This window comes from Clupea harengus, chromosome 26, assembly GCF_900700415.2.
Source record: "Clupea harengus chromosome 26, Ch_v2.0.2, whole genome shotgun sequence".
Taxonomy (NCBI): domain Eukaryota; kingdom Metazoa; phylum Chordata; class Actinopteri; order Clupeiformes; family Clupeidae; genus Clupea; species Clupea harengus.
This window is the reverse complement of record NC_045177.1, coordinates 9,963,365-9,978,789: the sequence shown is the minus strand read 5'-3', so window position 1 is coordinate 9,978,789 and position 15,425 is coordinate 9,963,365. Positions and strand designations below refer to the sequence as shown.

General features: G+C 43.7%; 1 protein-coding gene across 1 annotated transcript in view; it reads left to right on the top strand.

The window, feature by feature from the left end:
* usp43a (ubiquitin specific peptidase 43a) overlaps positions 1–15,425 on the top strand; it is an 83,110-nt gene that overhangs the window by 64,238 nt on the left and 3,447 nt on the right. The window contains exons 8-9 of the mRNA XM_031563793.2: positions 1,779–1,890; positions 8,417–8,520. Of these exons, the coding sequence (XP_031419653.2) occupies positions 1,779–1,890; positions 8,417–8,520 (216 nt within the window). The remainder of the gene's footprint in view (positions 1–1,778; positions 1,891–8,416; positions 8,521–15,425) is intronic.

Sequence of the window (15,425 nt, the reverse complement as noted above, 5' to 3'; positions counted from 1 at the left end):
TAAAACACAGCATTGTAAAGCAAGCAACTTCTTTTCTTTTGTGTCTCATGAAGAAAATGGAATCTGACTTGAGCCTGGATAGTCATGACATTCTCTCACCAGGGTCCCTCTTGCTGTATAATGCATTCATTTGTCTTGTCTTGTCTCGTGGCCGGGTGCACTGGGATTTCCTTGGGAATTTGTGTGTAACCCGTCACCAGATTCCCAGTGTTGTGAAACCCCACTCTCATCCCGAGCGAAGATCATACATCGCCTGAGTCTGAACGCACCACCGTACAGAGATTTCAATAATTCAGTTGCCGTGTCATTTGTAGAGAGGAGCCGGAGCCTGATTGGTGCTGGGGGGGGGGGGGGGAGAGTCCTCCGTGGTGTCTCTGATGCGCAGGGCTGAGGCACTGCACCGCGTGTGCCCATCCGAGTGCCAGGCATTAACCCGTACGTGTCAATCAGGGCACAGAGGCACTGCACCCTGTGTGCCCATCCGAGTGCCAGTCATTAACCCGTACGTGTCAATCAGGGCACAGAGGCACTGCACCCTGTGTGCCCAGCCGAGTGCCAGTCATTAACCTGTACATGTCAATCAGGGCGCAGAGTCGTGCCTCACGTTTGGCCCTTGGATGAGTGGTTCAGGCAGGAGCAGATGACGGGTATTCCCCAGGAAGCTTCCGGAATGTCAGGATGACATTTGAGTACCTGAGGAGAGCTGTCGCCCCTCTTCCGAAGGAGGGGGGAGTTTGTTTACTGCCTCTGACTGGTAGATGTCAACAGCACTTGGCCCAGATTTGATTGAGAGGCTTTCTAGAGGTGTAAAAGCAGCACTTCTTGAAAACAGCCACATTTCAGAGGACATGGCTATAAATGGCGTCAAGTATAAGTGAAGTCAAGTGATTGTTTCTACACAGCAGACATAAAGTGCTCATTAAAAAATCTTCATGGAGATTCCAAGATCGCTGTCCACACAACTGAACTGAGTGAAACGCTAGCTTGCTATTGCAATAAAAAAAAAATGAAAGATACACTTTAAGTGGATTATGAACCGATTTCAAGGCCTCTGCTTGGTCAAAGTTGAGTTAGCGTGCAAAGTTTGGTTTGTGGTGTCGTTTAAGCCCACAGAAAGCGTAAACAAAGCCAGCCTGATATCAAGCGTGCAGGTCCTTAGGCCTCAGCTTTGCTCTAATCCCTTCAGATTAAGGCTGTTTATGGATGCCATCCACCGGCACAGTCACAGGTCAACAAACACCCCATCGCACAAATCATATCGGCGCCCACAAGCACGCAGCCGCTGATAAGTGCCATGGGGATCAGCCACGGTGATAATTACAGGCCTGCTAATGTTTTTCATCGCTCCCGTCGCCCCTCTCAAAAGAGAATCTTCCCCTCCAGTGCACATGATCATATCTACTTTTCAGAAGAGGCTGCTGGTGTTTTATTGATTGGAGCTTCTTAGCCTGCCTCCTGGTATCCTTGTGTCGAAGGGGGGTGTTTTAAAATAAAACATTTCTGAAGAACTGTGCCGCTTCAAATAGAATTAGGCCAGAAAACATGTAAAATACATGACTGCATTTTTGCAGATGTGTGCTCTGTCCTCTATTGGACTTTACCCCCCTTCAGCTACACTCCCATTGTAAATCCCATTTAGCATACAGTTCAGCTAAATTGTTGGTTCTCTCTCTCTCTCTCTCTCTCTCTCTCTCCATGCCCCCCTCCATATCTCTCTCTCTCTCTCTCTCTCTCTCTCTCTCTCTCTCTCTCTTCATCTCTCTTTCTCTGTTCTTTAGGTTTGGACCTCCATTTCTGATGCGTGAAGAGAGGACCCTCTCATGGGACCAGTTCCAACAGAGCATCCTTAGTAAACTCTACTACCTGATGCTTAATAGCGCTCAAGCACAGGTAAACACCTGCCTCCCCATCACACCACCACACCATCACACCACCCACCCCTACACACAAGCCTCTCTTCTCATAAATAAGCATCCTTGTGATTCTCAGATCAATTATTTATTGTCAGTGAGCCATGCCCACACAGACACACACACACACACATACACACAGACACACACACACGCACACACACACTCACACACACACACACACACTCACACACACACACACACACATACACACAGACACACACACACGGGCCTCGATCTGTGCGCTTTAATTGCATGCTACAGTGAACCTCAATCAGGTAGCAAATGTGCATTACATCTACATTGTTTTTCATACGACTTCCTGAAGCCACCTGGGGTTTTGTTGACACGGTTGGTTATTAGCAAGAAGAAGCGTCTCTCGTCGGGAGCAAATAGAGACTCTCACAGCAGGAGTCTTTGTTTTCCCCACGCTGGGGTTTTGATTTGGTGTGTTTTGCCTCGTGAGACTCTCAGAGCAACTGGAAGGAAATTAACCTTTTACTTGTGTTTTGCATGTGTGAGTGTTTCACGCTCTGGGTTTTGGTTTTTTGCTTATTCATGTCAATCCTATTCGATGAAGTTTAAGCACCACCGTGGTGATGCAAGTTTAACCACATCAGTGGTTAAATATTGAACGCTCAAGACATGTTCGGAGAGTTGAAATGTTTGAACAGGAAGTCATATCTTTCTTTCCTCTTTATTTCACATCTTTGGTGTGTTTCCAATGACAGTAACATTGTGAAAGGTGGAGGACATCGGGTGCAATCAGTAGAGGGGATGTCCTCGGCTCTTTCCTCTTCTACTAATGTGGTTTCAGTTGAGCAGGACACACCCTGATACTGGATCTCCTGTGTTGTTTTGAGGCTGTATTAGCATTGGGTTTGGGGGAGTTTGTAAAGAAACTCTCTTTGAAGTTTTCAGCACGAGAGTGGTGGACATTAAAACTAAAGAGTCAACATAGATAACGTGGATAGGTCAAACTAAACATTCCATTCAAGGACATGCACTTCATGCATTTCAATGACGAAGAAAGGTTACCAGATATATACTAAAGGTAAACGTGCACATAGTTACAAAATGATGCACCTTTGTGCACATAAGACTTTTGGGGTACACGTTTGATGCCTGCCTTCTTTACTCCTGGAGAAGGAGGATGGTTGGGAAGGGAGGACTTACCTATGAGGATTTATTTTATATCATTTTTGCATGAATATATTCATTTTCCCTCAGAGAACAAACATAGAGACTCTCAACAATAATGTGAATGACTCATAAAGTCCTGAGACCACTCAGTAAGGAAGCACACCTCTTCAAGATTCAACAGAGCCATTAACTAAGATTAATCAACATTTAATTATCAGGAGCACAGTGGGCTCTTAAAATGACACCAGCTGCATTCCTGTCATGCACACTACACAAGAAACTAAGGAAGATGTCAGAAGATCATAGAGATCATGGAAATGTTAAACTAAATGAAACTAATATTGTTTGCTAAAAAAAACCGAATACAAATAAAGTAAGAAAGACAAAATAGTATTGCCGTTATTGTTTCATAATTTTGAATGGCAAATCCATTCAAGGGTGTCACACTCCCACAATACTGTGTAGTTATAGCCAACAACATAGCATGTCAGGATGCTAACTAATTGAATAAGGCCTTCTTATCAGGTGAAGAAGTCAGTTGTGTCCTGTTTAGAACTATTTTGAATTTAATAGTGAAAGCGGTACAAGCAAATTAATGGTAAATTCTGGTAACAGCAACTGTGGCGTAGATGTTGAGAACACAGCGATGCAGCAGGGATTCTGATCCCTGCACTTAAAGAACGTATGGCTGAGTTTTGTAATATTCAAATCCACTGATTTCTATTCAAACGTGGCTTGTTTCGCGGTGCAGTCTTTGTCCCAGTGTCTCCATGCTCCAAGCGCTCACATTCACTCGTTTACATCAGTAGATGGTTTCTCTGGTTTGCCGAATATGAGCTGCTGCCGGTGATATCTTCAGTGATGAACAGATTAGTTTTGCATTCATCTTTGGCAACTTTTGTCCTTATCTAAAATTACTAAAACGTTTAATAATAATAAACGAAAACGAATTAAAACTAAACAGAAATTCAGATTGAATACAGATTTATTATCAAAATAAAAACCGAATTTGAAAATGGAAAACTATTATACCCTTGACTTCTACTAATGTTAACTCCTGTTAACTCACCCTTCTAGTCACATTAACATTACATTTGAATCTATTCTGCCCTTCTATTCAAATCCTAATACTTCCAAATTATTGAAAAGAAAGTCCTTTGCACAATTTATTCTGCATGAGAGGAGTTGGCTTTGCAAGAGATTGATTCCCCCCCCCCCAGTTTCACGCCTGTGTGTGGAGCTGTCAACAAATAAGTATTCAGGACATAGATTTGAGCTAAAAAGTATTTTTTTTTTAAACTATTGAGTAAAGCTCAGGGGAAAACAGGCAGGGCTGATAGAAAGAGGGAGATGAACAGCCTTATCTTTTTCTGTGTTTTTTCTTTTTCTGTTCTGGTGTGTGTGTGTGTGTTACCTTTTTCTGTTATGGTGTGTGTGTGTTACCTTAGACTTACCTTAGCCCTTTTATTCTTTGCCTTTCCATCAACCTCTCAGCCATTATGTTACATCAGCCTTTGTGATGTGTTGTGATGTGAGAAACTCATACCAGAATGACGATAAAACCACGATGCATTCTGCCAGCCTTAGCAGACTACTTTCAAAGCTCCGTGGCCATAAAGGTGATCGTGTTCTACAGATTCACTTCAGATTCAGACACAAGCAAGTAGAAAGAAAAGTATCTGAGTGAGATATTTAACAGTTTAATATAGGATGAATGAAGCAGAGTTGTCTAGTTGAAAAAGCAACATTATGTAACACTTTCACATTTAAATAACTGTTTCAAAATCATTTAGGTGGTACACTCACTTGTGCCACTGCCCCAGCACGCCTGGTATTGCACTATGTAACTTTGGGGTAGAGCGTAATGCCATGTAACTTTGGGGTAGAGAGCGTGAGACCTATGGCGCCACCTCACGCAACAACAACTAGACCCGTCTGCTAGCTATAAGAGGAAGCTTCCGCAGTATTCAACTAGACCCGTCTGCTAGCTATAAGAGGAAGCTTCCGCAGTATTCAACTAGACCCGTCTGCTAGCTATAAGAGGAAGCTTCCGCAGTATTCTCGTATGGACATAATGGCAGAGGCACAAGAAACAGAGGAAGACGTTGTTGAAGGAAGCGAGGAAGAGAAAAAGAGAGAGTAACCGGGCAAGAGACTGCCAAAGAGTCAGTCTCGGACAGGAAGCTAGTAACATTACCTAGTATTTGCAGCTAGGTAGCGGTTTAGCAACATTAGTGGTACCCCAGTAATGGTAATAGCGTTATTGTATGTTTTATCTAAAGTTATAAAGTTGTATAAAAACTGTCAATAAGCTAAATTGTCTATAATGTATAGGCAAGATGGTCCGTGATGAAAGTGCTGGCTGATACAAGCATTTGGGAAATCCTGTGTTAAAATAAGTCTCTAAAGTGAATCGTGATCATGTTGATGGGAATATATTTTGTAGCATGTGACTTCTATAGCGTAAAGAGATTATACTGCCATTAAAACATAGTAAAGTTATTTAATAACATTGAGAAAGTCAGGAATTCATATACAAGCCATAGACTTTCTGTCACCAGCCCCTGCGAAAGTATTGATCTATAAACACACTCCCAACTAAAGGTTGTGGCCTTCTACATTCCTGATGCATTTTCTATTTACTGTAGCCTTATGGCCAGCCCCAGTTTTTGTACACTGTCAGATATTAGAAACTGTTAGCTATCAAAAACTGTTAATATGCTCACCCCTGCCTCAGACCAGCGGACCTCTTGTGTCCGCCTTTACCTGCCCTCACCATTGTGTACTGAGGGAGCAGTCAGGCCAGTCTGATAGACACCAGCTTGTGGTCAGAAGACTCTTTCACAACTGTTTACTGATCAGTATCTGCACCGTCCCAGTCTCACGTAAGATTAGGAGAACTGCGCCTGGATCAAAGGCACCTTCTCTGGTCCTATCAAAGAAGGTTTCTCTTGTCCGTGTGCTCCCACAGCGGTTAAATCAGATAACCCTTGTCATTTCGTTTGCTAAGAAAGCCTTGACTCGGGCCCACAGCTGGTGTCAACTCTGGGTCTTCAGCAGGGAGATGGAAATAGGTCACATTCCTCGGCTTGTGTGGTTGCCTTCTCACACAAACCTGTTTTATGGGAAGGTAATAAAAGGTTATCAACCCATAAAAATAGCAAGATAGCAGGCTCCTTTATCTAGGCCAACAAGGCTGAGCTGACCGGCGGTATAAGGGAGCAAACCCAGTCAATGAATCGGTTTTTCTGTGGTGTTGAAAGCCTGGCAGGGCAGCACTATCTCTTGCAGCTCTATCTCTTCCTCCCGACTCTCACACGGCACAATTACTCGTAGACCCCAGACTCACAATCACAGCAAATGTGTGTGTCTGTTTTGACAGAATGAGCACACAAACCCTCCAGGGACATAGACCTGGTTATACTTCAGAAATTGCAACACTTGCCCAGGCCCACATTATGTTGATAATTAAAAAAAGCTATTCTGTTGTTTATCATAAACCGGTAGACGCCAGACAGCCACGCTCTTGTGTATTACCTGCGCCTCTTGTTATCCGTCACGCTGCTGTTCCGGTGGCATGGACGCTAGCACGTTATCTGTAGATGCATTGTCTGCGAGAAAATGCGAAGTGTGATTGCTCAACAGCAGAAGAGTCCACTAACTGTAACCGCATGGGTCAGGCATGGGAATGAAAGCAGTGCACAAACAATTATGACCTAATTATGTTGAACAAACTATACAAGAACACAAATATATGGACGAATAGGGACATCTCTATTGTTAGTACTACATTACCATACTGATAGTCATGTACATGTAAACAACAACAGGAAGAGGGCTGCACATGTAGACATGTAAACAACAACAGGAAGAGGGCTGCACATGTCGACATGTAGACAAGAACAGTCCAGAACCAGACTCAAACTCAGGAGGCGGGCCTCCTAGCAAGGAGGCTAAAACCAAAGTCCTTATAGGCAAGTCTTGCCACTCGGCAGCCATCTTGCAACCCCTCCCGGCAGCTATTGCTGGCAAACAAGATCAGGCTCCTATCTAAATGAATGGGGAGAGATCCATAACTCCACGAAGGATGGTCAAACAGACATTAAAAGTACCTGAGTCTGTGTTTAAATCTGGAAATAAATGGTGCAAGCATTGTTTCTCTAACTGCTCAAAAAGGTCGAAAATAAATAAGGCTAAAAAGACTTGCTCACTGTCCATGCACCAAATCTCCCAGCCCGGCTATTACTATGGTAACAGTGGAAACAAACAGAATGTGAAAGGGAGGCGATGCTATTTCCAACAGTGTGATTGACTCTCCAGGGCAGACTTCCAGGTACAAATCCTTAAATCAAATCAAATCAAATCAAATCAAGCTTTATTTGTACGGCACATTTCATACCAGGAGGTAACACATTGCGCCTAACAGTAGGAAAACTTACACTCACTTAGCATTTCTAACTACATTCATAATACTCAGTGTTCCCTTTAAATACTTCAACACAGAATATTGTTATATGGAATAGTGTTACTGTTAAATATTTAAACATGGAATGGTTTCAAAGTGGAGGTGTTATTTGGTACCACTTGTGCTTTTAGGTTGTCTTAAAATACTGAATGAGTTAAGGCGTGTTCAAAGGAGGTATAGTCCCGTTATCTCTTCATCCTCACCATGCTCATTCGGCCTGAGTTTCAGGAAAGTCCAGGTTTTTAGTCAATTTGTTTGAAGGTGTGTTGTTTTTCCCAAAGCCTTTTGAAGAGCACATCACCAGTGTGAAGGGGCCTTGTTTGCGTAGTTGAGAATAAGTCTCTGTTCATTCCTTCAAATACAAATGTGTGCTCAACTTTTCCAACAAAAGACTTTGACCTTTTCATTTGCTGGTTAGGTCTTATTAACTACCTAATTTATTTCATTTTATGCTTGGCTGCGACTCTATTCTCTGGTGGCAGTATTTTAAATGAGTCCATTAGGAACGCCGGTCTCCTCTTCCCTCCTCACTAATTCAAACTCGTGTCTTCTCTGGCCTTATAAATTATCTTTTATTTCCCCTCGCCAGATGTTTGTGAAACTGGCACGAAAACAAAACACTTGGATATTTGTGTTGTTAATGTCAGTGCCAGGACTCTTGTTGTTTATTAAATGGATGGTTTTAATTCACGGTTTGAACTAGGGTTGAATACAGGACTCAGCTTACCTCAGGCTGACAGAAAATCCAATTGTGTGTTGGCCCTTCTTTCCTGCCTACAGCACAAACCTTCACTGTTCTCCGAATGTGCCTTTCCTCCTCGTTCTGGTTTTCCACATAACAGTGGGCCTCGTGGCCATTTTGTAAATGTGTCTGACCGTATGATTTTGTCCCTGACAGAACGGAGGGGTGCTGTTCAAGATTCGTGTGGTGGGAGGATCCACATCCTACAGCTACTTATCCCCCCAGGACAGCCGCCCTCTCTGCCACCCAGCAGTTGACCGGTAAGTCCAGCTTGCCTGTGGTCCTAAACAACAAATAGAAAGGACAGAATACCTATTTGTACTCCTTAGAAAACAATTAACCAACAGGAGACTGGCCCTGACACTTCATCACGGAGGCCATTGCTTGTTTATATGTGAAACTCCAAAGGAATATATGTTACTTTTGAAGGGAACGTCTTGTCTTAAATCCCGGAGAAATTAGTTATTGTTCCTCGGGGACCGGAGGAGACAGTTATGAATGTGTTTAATGCCTGGGTGTTGCAGTCTGCTGAAGTCACGGGGAAGGTGTCAGCTCTGCCTTTTACAAACTGCCATTTTATAAACCAATGAGCCATTCTGGGGTTTTAAAGAGCTTATATATGAAATCTGCATCACCAGAATGACAAGATCATTTATTTCCTTATGCCATTTTCTTTGCTGTATTATCTCTGAGGTGTAGAGGGTCTATTTAAAGATGTTTTTTGTGGTTCGGTTGCAGAGCTCAGTTGGGCTTCGTAGATGTCGAAGAGAAGCAGAATAAAAAACAGCCCTTTGCTCAATCAAACCGCTTTCTGCACGGAGAAGCATACGCGTGTGTGTTTGTGGGGTGTGTGCGCGTGCATGCCTGCATTTATTTTTATAAGCGTTTTATAGGTCATTATCTGTGTTACATTCACTCACAGCTTGCGACGTGTTTTCACAGCTGGTAAAAAAGCATCTCCCCTTCATCGCGTTAGTGAATTGTTCATTATTATTATTTGAAGTGTGAAGCGTGTCTCGGCGTCACAAGCCTGAATGAGCATCAGTAATTATGTTGTCCTCCAAGCTGAGTACACACTCTGACCCCTCTCTGCCCCACTCATAAGTGCCACGCGTTGCTTTTCCATGCAGATTATATGTAATTAAGAGAGAAACAATATGAAGCCAGAGCCAATAAGCAGACTGACCTGGGCTCTGTGAATTGTATTGTGTGAAAATTACAGTACATACGCAGGGTAATTGCTTTCCCACGGCTGGTGTTGGAGATGCTGTTCTTTCACATATTAATAATAATAATATTAATAGCTGTAGGCAGCGGTCTCAGGTAGGAACGCGATTAAATGGAGGAGATTGGCTCCATAGACAGCTTCGTATGGGCTCTTATTCAGAACATGGTGACAATGGCAGACATGTTCCCCTCCCAACATCGAAATAAGAAGAGAACAAATGTGTTGAGCAAGGGTTAATTTTTTGGCATGATTGGACACAGGAACTGTTGTCCTTTGTCATATGGCCCATGCCTCCATACAGGTCAATGTAATGACATGTTTCATATATTAGAGTCCTGTTCACTGTACACGGCATGCCTAGTGAAACATGTCATTTCTGGGCATACAGTAGGACTGAGGTGAGTAGCCCCTTCTTTCCTCCATTTTAGAGGCATTTTCACCCCAGTCTATTTTTAGCCACGTCGAGCCGAGAGACCTGAGATCAGGCGACCGATAGTCCGTCTCTGCCAGATTTGACAGATGTGAGGCGACTGCGGGGCGAACCACAGGGCACAAGAGGGCATTGGTGTGCGCTACATCCCACGCACCTGATTCCAGACGTCAGCGCCACTACAGGCGGCGACACCAGACAGAGCACACTGCGAGAAATAGGGTGTTCGTCTGGAACAGGTCCCCGCTGACTGGCACAGGTGGAGAGTGGCCCAAGAGCGCTATCAGGGGATTAGCGGGGGGCTGAATTAAAACATGAATGGGTATCGATTCCCTGGCTGCCTGAAGGTACGGAGGGGCTGGGGAAGATCTCTCTGAGGAATCTTAAAGTAGGGCTCTTATCAGGGGAATGAACTGCCATTAGAGGTGAATGGGACTGCAAGAGGGTGGATGCGTGAATGTGTGGCTGGGGCTGCCACCATTGTGGATAGCCTATGGACTGGGATAGGTGTATCCTGCATCATGAGAGGCACAGTCCTGCACTGGGATCTGCACCAGTAGCCACAGGCATTGGAGGCAGGTTCCAGAACTCTCTCTTCATGTTCCAGTATAAACACAATGGGCCCTAATTTGATTGGCAGGCGATGCGGCTGGCAACGTGCAAAGGCAGCCACGCATGAACTAAAGCTAATTTAATAACTTGGCAAAATCATTGTGCTAATTTAATACCAAGTGAAAGATCCTACGCACAAACATGGGTGGGTCAGCAGCACAATGCTGGGGTGTGTCAGCGGCACAATGCTTGGGTGTGTTTGCTCAAAGGTGTGGGAGTTCCGTCTTGTTCCTTGATAGAGCACCTATTATGATTTTCTGGCTTTTTTGGCTGCATATACGTATATGCAGCTGTATATTATACATATAATGGATCATCGATGAAGTCCCAATTAACTGAAGCGCAGATATTAAAATATATATTCCTAATAAGCATTGTTCTGACTCTAAAGCCCTATTCGTTAAAGTGAATAACATCAACGTATAGCACATTCAATTGGTAAGCAGTAGCAACAAAAGTACGGCAAACCTTTTCATTTATTTATTTTTTGTTGCTAAAGGCATCTTCCATCTAACTGGTCCCAACCTAGAGAGACACCACAGACATGCGAGTCCATTTCCTGTTGCTTTGAAAGTGAAAGCAGCGCTGGCCTTATACGCCACTGGATCCCTCCAGCATCCCCTGGTCTCCATGGCGTCTCCATGGCGTCTCCATGGTGTCCCAGTTGGCTATAGACTCAGCGATAGGCTACAAAATGATTCAGCCTATTAACGTTAGATAGCTACAATTCCAACAACAAGTCCCACTGCAGCCTATATAGGTCAGACTGATAGCTTCTCCCCATCCAACATCTTACCCAAACTTTTTGGTCTGAGCGCAAAAAAAGTAGTCCTCAGCTGTTCATTCATACTCTCACTACTGTATCTTGTGTCTCTTAGCAAGGATTGCATTTTTGCGTGAGTGTAGTCGTGTGGTGTGTTATGCCTAATGTGGAAATAATCAGGTAGTGTATGAAACCCCTTTAAAAAAAAAAGGTTAAGATTGTACAAATTGAGTAGTGTAACACAGTAGCAATTGCTCCTCCCTGATGTGTAACAGTTCTGTCCGTGGTAAGCACATTTTCATTCATTGTGTATTGAAAGATTGTACCATGCCCTGTGTCAATGAAATTAGTAAGGGTTACTGTATAGTCCACTGATCAGTGTCGGAGAATAAGTCTGGACAGGACGAACAGGACCCCAACGCACTGCAGAGCCCGTTCACTTTTGTACTTTCGCATTAGGGCCAATGAGTCGAAAAGCTAAAGTCGCATTCATTCGCATCATTCTGTGAATCCTCTCACCAAGAATTGCAATCAACAAAGAGAAGCTCCTCATCAGAGTTCATTTGACATCACCTGCACAGGGTTTCAAAAATCTGCCTTCACGAATGTGCATAAAAGACGCAAATGAGTTGGGTGGCTAACGTTGAGCTTAAAGTAGGAGTAAGAGGAATGCACACGTCTCTAATATGGGTTCTGGTGGTGGCAGCTGGGCTGTGATTGCTATGCAATGACGGAGCTGCCGGATGCCTGGTGCCAAGGCAGGTTTACGTCAGAGCAGGCTTGTGTTTTCTGAAATAATGAAAAAAAAAATGTTTTGCTTTTTATTCACAATCCCCTTTTTGGGGGCTAATAACATTCGCTACGGTGCTTTAAGGGAATGTTCAGATGACTGTTACTCTGGCTCCTCTAGTTTTTCACCCTCATTCCCCATCTCTCTCTCTCTCTCTCTCTCTCACTCTCTCACTCTCACACTCTCTCACTCACTCTCTCTCTCTTGCTCGCTCACTCTCGCTCACTCACTCACTCTGTCTCTCTCTTTCACTCTCTCTCTCTCACTCACTCTCTCTCTCTTGCTCGCTCACTCTCGCTCGCTCACTCTCGCTCGCTCACTCACTCTGTCTCTCTCTCTCTCTCGCTCGCTCTCTATTTCTCTAACTCACTCACTCTCTCGCTCGCTCGCTCGCTCACTCTCAACTAACTTGCACTTCAGCAGTTACATTCCTGCACTTCTTTTTCCTTTTTTCTAGGTCGTTGTTTTCTAATTCTCATGTAAAGTAGTATTTATTGTTACACCATGCTTTTTATTGCTCTTAGCTTGACTGTTCTCTCCCTTGTACGTCGCTTTGGACAAAAGCGTCTGCTAAATGACTAAATGTAAATGTTTCTCTCTCTCTCTCTCTCTTGCTCGCTCTCTCTCACTCTCTCTATCTCTCCCTCTCTCTCTCACAGCATTCTGTGCTTTGGTGGCTCCTCTGTGTTGAGCTGAGAGTGGAGTGACAGTGGAGCAGCTGTGTGAGTGTGGGGCGGTGTGGGCGTGATTGGAGAGCTGGGAGGGATTAGAGATATTAGCTTTTAATAAGGCTGATTAGGAATTACTGCAGGGACTGTTCAAAAGCACTGATACATTCTGCTGAGATTTGGAAACATAATTACAGCCTCCCCTGCGGGGCCGCCAGTACATTAGCAGGTAAACAGACCGTAACTCTCCGTATGAGCTGGCCAGCCACATGGACGCAGTCACCACCATGGAGAAAACTGCTGAACGTTTTATAACTTAAGAAGCCAATGCATTATGTGTGAGCCAAAGCCACTTAATGCAGCTGGAATTACTTTGGGATTGGGAGTTATCTAACAAAAACACAATTATCAAAACATGCACGTAAACACCGGACGGTGACCTTTTGACCTCTTGTAATGTGTGGCTCGTTGCGCTCCGGCGTCCTCTGGGGTGGCGGAGAGGTGTGTCTGTGACAGATCTCCTGATCAAAGCTCGGGCACTGAGACGGCTCCTCTGGTGGGTTGGCCTTTTGTTTCAGTTTCATCTTGTCATTCGGGGTCAAAGGTCATTTCACCCAGACACTCCTGGGATACATGCAGAGTGCCATGCAGCATGTCTAAGAGGACGAGCACACACCAAGAAACAAAATGGAGTTCTGAATCAGGCATAGGGCTGGGTGATATTACCGAAAATCAGTATACCACTAACTTCACAGATTTACCTTGACGATAAATCCATGATAATTTCACTTCTGTTGGCATGTTTCAAAATACCACTTTAGTAAAGGCCTTTAAAATATCATAATTTGTTTAGAGGTCATCTGTAGTCAAAATTATGAAATTGTTAATATAGGAATGTATATAATGTATTTTGCCTTCAAATTTTATTCACATTAAAAAAACATAACCTCACAACCTGACACACCTAATTTTGTCTTCATAAATTAATTCTGGTTGGTAAGAGGTTAGAAATGAATTTCCCAGCCCATTCACAAAATATGTCTAGCTAGACCCAGTGAGCTAATGGTTATTTTGATACCAGTACTTGATGAGGCTTATTAAATAATAAGGCTATTTAAGGGTGTGACAATGCTTATTAAATAATAAGGCTATTTAAGGGTGTGATTCGTCTGAAGAAGAGCCAAATGAAACATCACTAAAGTGAATCCTGTTTTATGGGAGCTTGTTAGATGTGTAAATCCTTTGCACCATTGCTTCTAGCCTTATGCAGAACACATGATTGGGCTGTTTACTGCGAGCGGTTAATCAGTGTTGCTTTTGGATAGATGTGTGGACTTCACTCAGTTGCTGTCGTCACTGACGCCTCAGAATTGGACTTTATCCCGTCAATGCGCATTGACGATTATGGTCAAAATGGTGGAAAGCACTCATTCCACCCAGTCTGATACATAGTTTCATGGGATAAAGTCCAATTTTGAGGCGTCAGTGACCTATACCGTATTCTCACCACTGGTTGTCTCTTTGAAGCTTAGTGGATTTTGCTTCTTCTTTTTTTTTGTTCGTTCACCAGACTGACGTTGCCTCAGCGCACAGTCATAGCTCCTTGATGTGTTGTGTCTGTAGCTGTACGGCATCCGTCAGGTTACTGAGCACACACTCAGGAGTTTGACGTGCCTCCAGTCTCATTCCTGAGCATAGGCTGCCCTCTAGTGCCTCAAATGTGAAATGACTGATGTTTGACAGGCAGGATTCTGGTGGGACTGGAACTATTGATGTGTGTTTAAACTCTCAGATGTTGAGTTATTGATTTGTTTTTCACTTTGGTTGTTTCTTGACCTAGAACTGCCTTTGCAACACGAACTTACGATGAGAGAGTGTGCTGCTGAAAGCGTAGATCAAACCCCCTAAAGCCCAATTTATAGTCCAAAACTGACGTCAAAGAGACAACAATTATGTCTGCTAGGGTGTCAAAAATTTGAAAGGGTTGAGACATTGTCACACTCTGATTTGATGGCACCTCAAAGTTCTATGTTCTGGAGTGTTGCCGTGGTCACGTTATGCAGCCAAAGAACTGCTCCTCCTCCACCTCCCTCGTCTGTTGAACAAGGAGGTGTTCCCCACTCTCTACCCTGGACATATTTAGCGCTCTCACGCTCCTCCTTCTGATTCTTCTCCTCCCCAGGAGCACAAACTCTAATATCTCCTCCTAAATCTCTGAAATGTCGTCTTTCCACCAACATGTTATTATATTGACTAAGTTTCACCATTAAATGCAACATTAGCTTTGTTGCTACAGAAACAACAGAAGATGTTCTATTCCAATGTTTTGTCGCTGGTGTAGGACTACTAAAGCCTACAGTGCAACGTCATCTATTAGATAGATGGATACTTTATCCCGAGGGAAATTTAGGACCACAAACCACATTTGACCACAAACATTTTTTTGTCGAGCTACACTTGTCTAGACTATGAATTAGGCTTAAGGGACCCAGAGCTAGAGCTGAGAGTTGTTTGCTGAAGGTCTGGCTGGTGGCTGGCAGCTTCACTGCTGTCTGACTGTCTGTCTGTCTGTCAACTTCACTGATGTCTGACTGCTGAAGGTCTGTCTGTCTGTCTGGCAGCTTCACTAATGTCTGACTGCTGAAGGTCTGTCTCTGTCTGTCTGTCAGCTTCA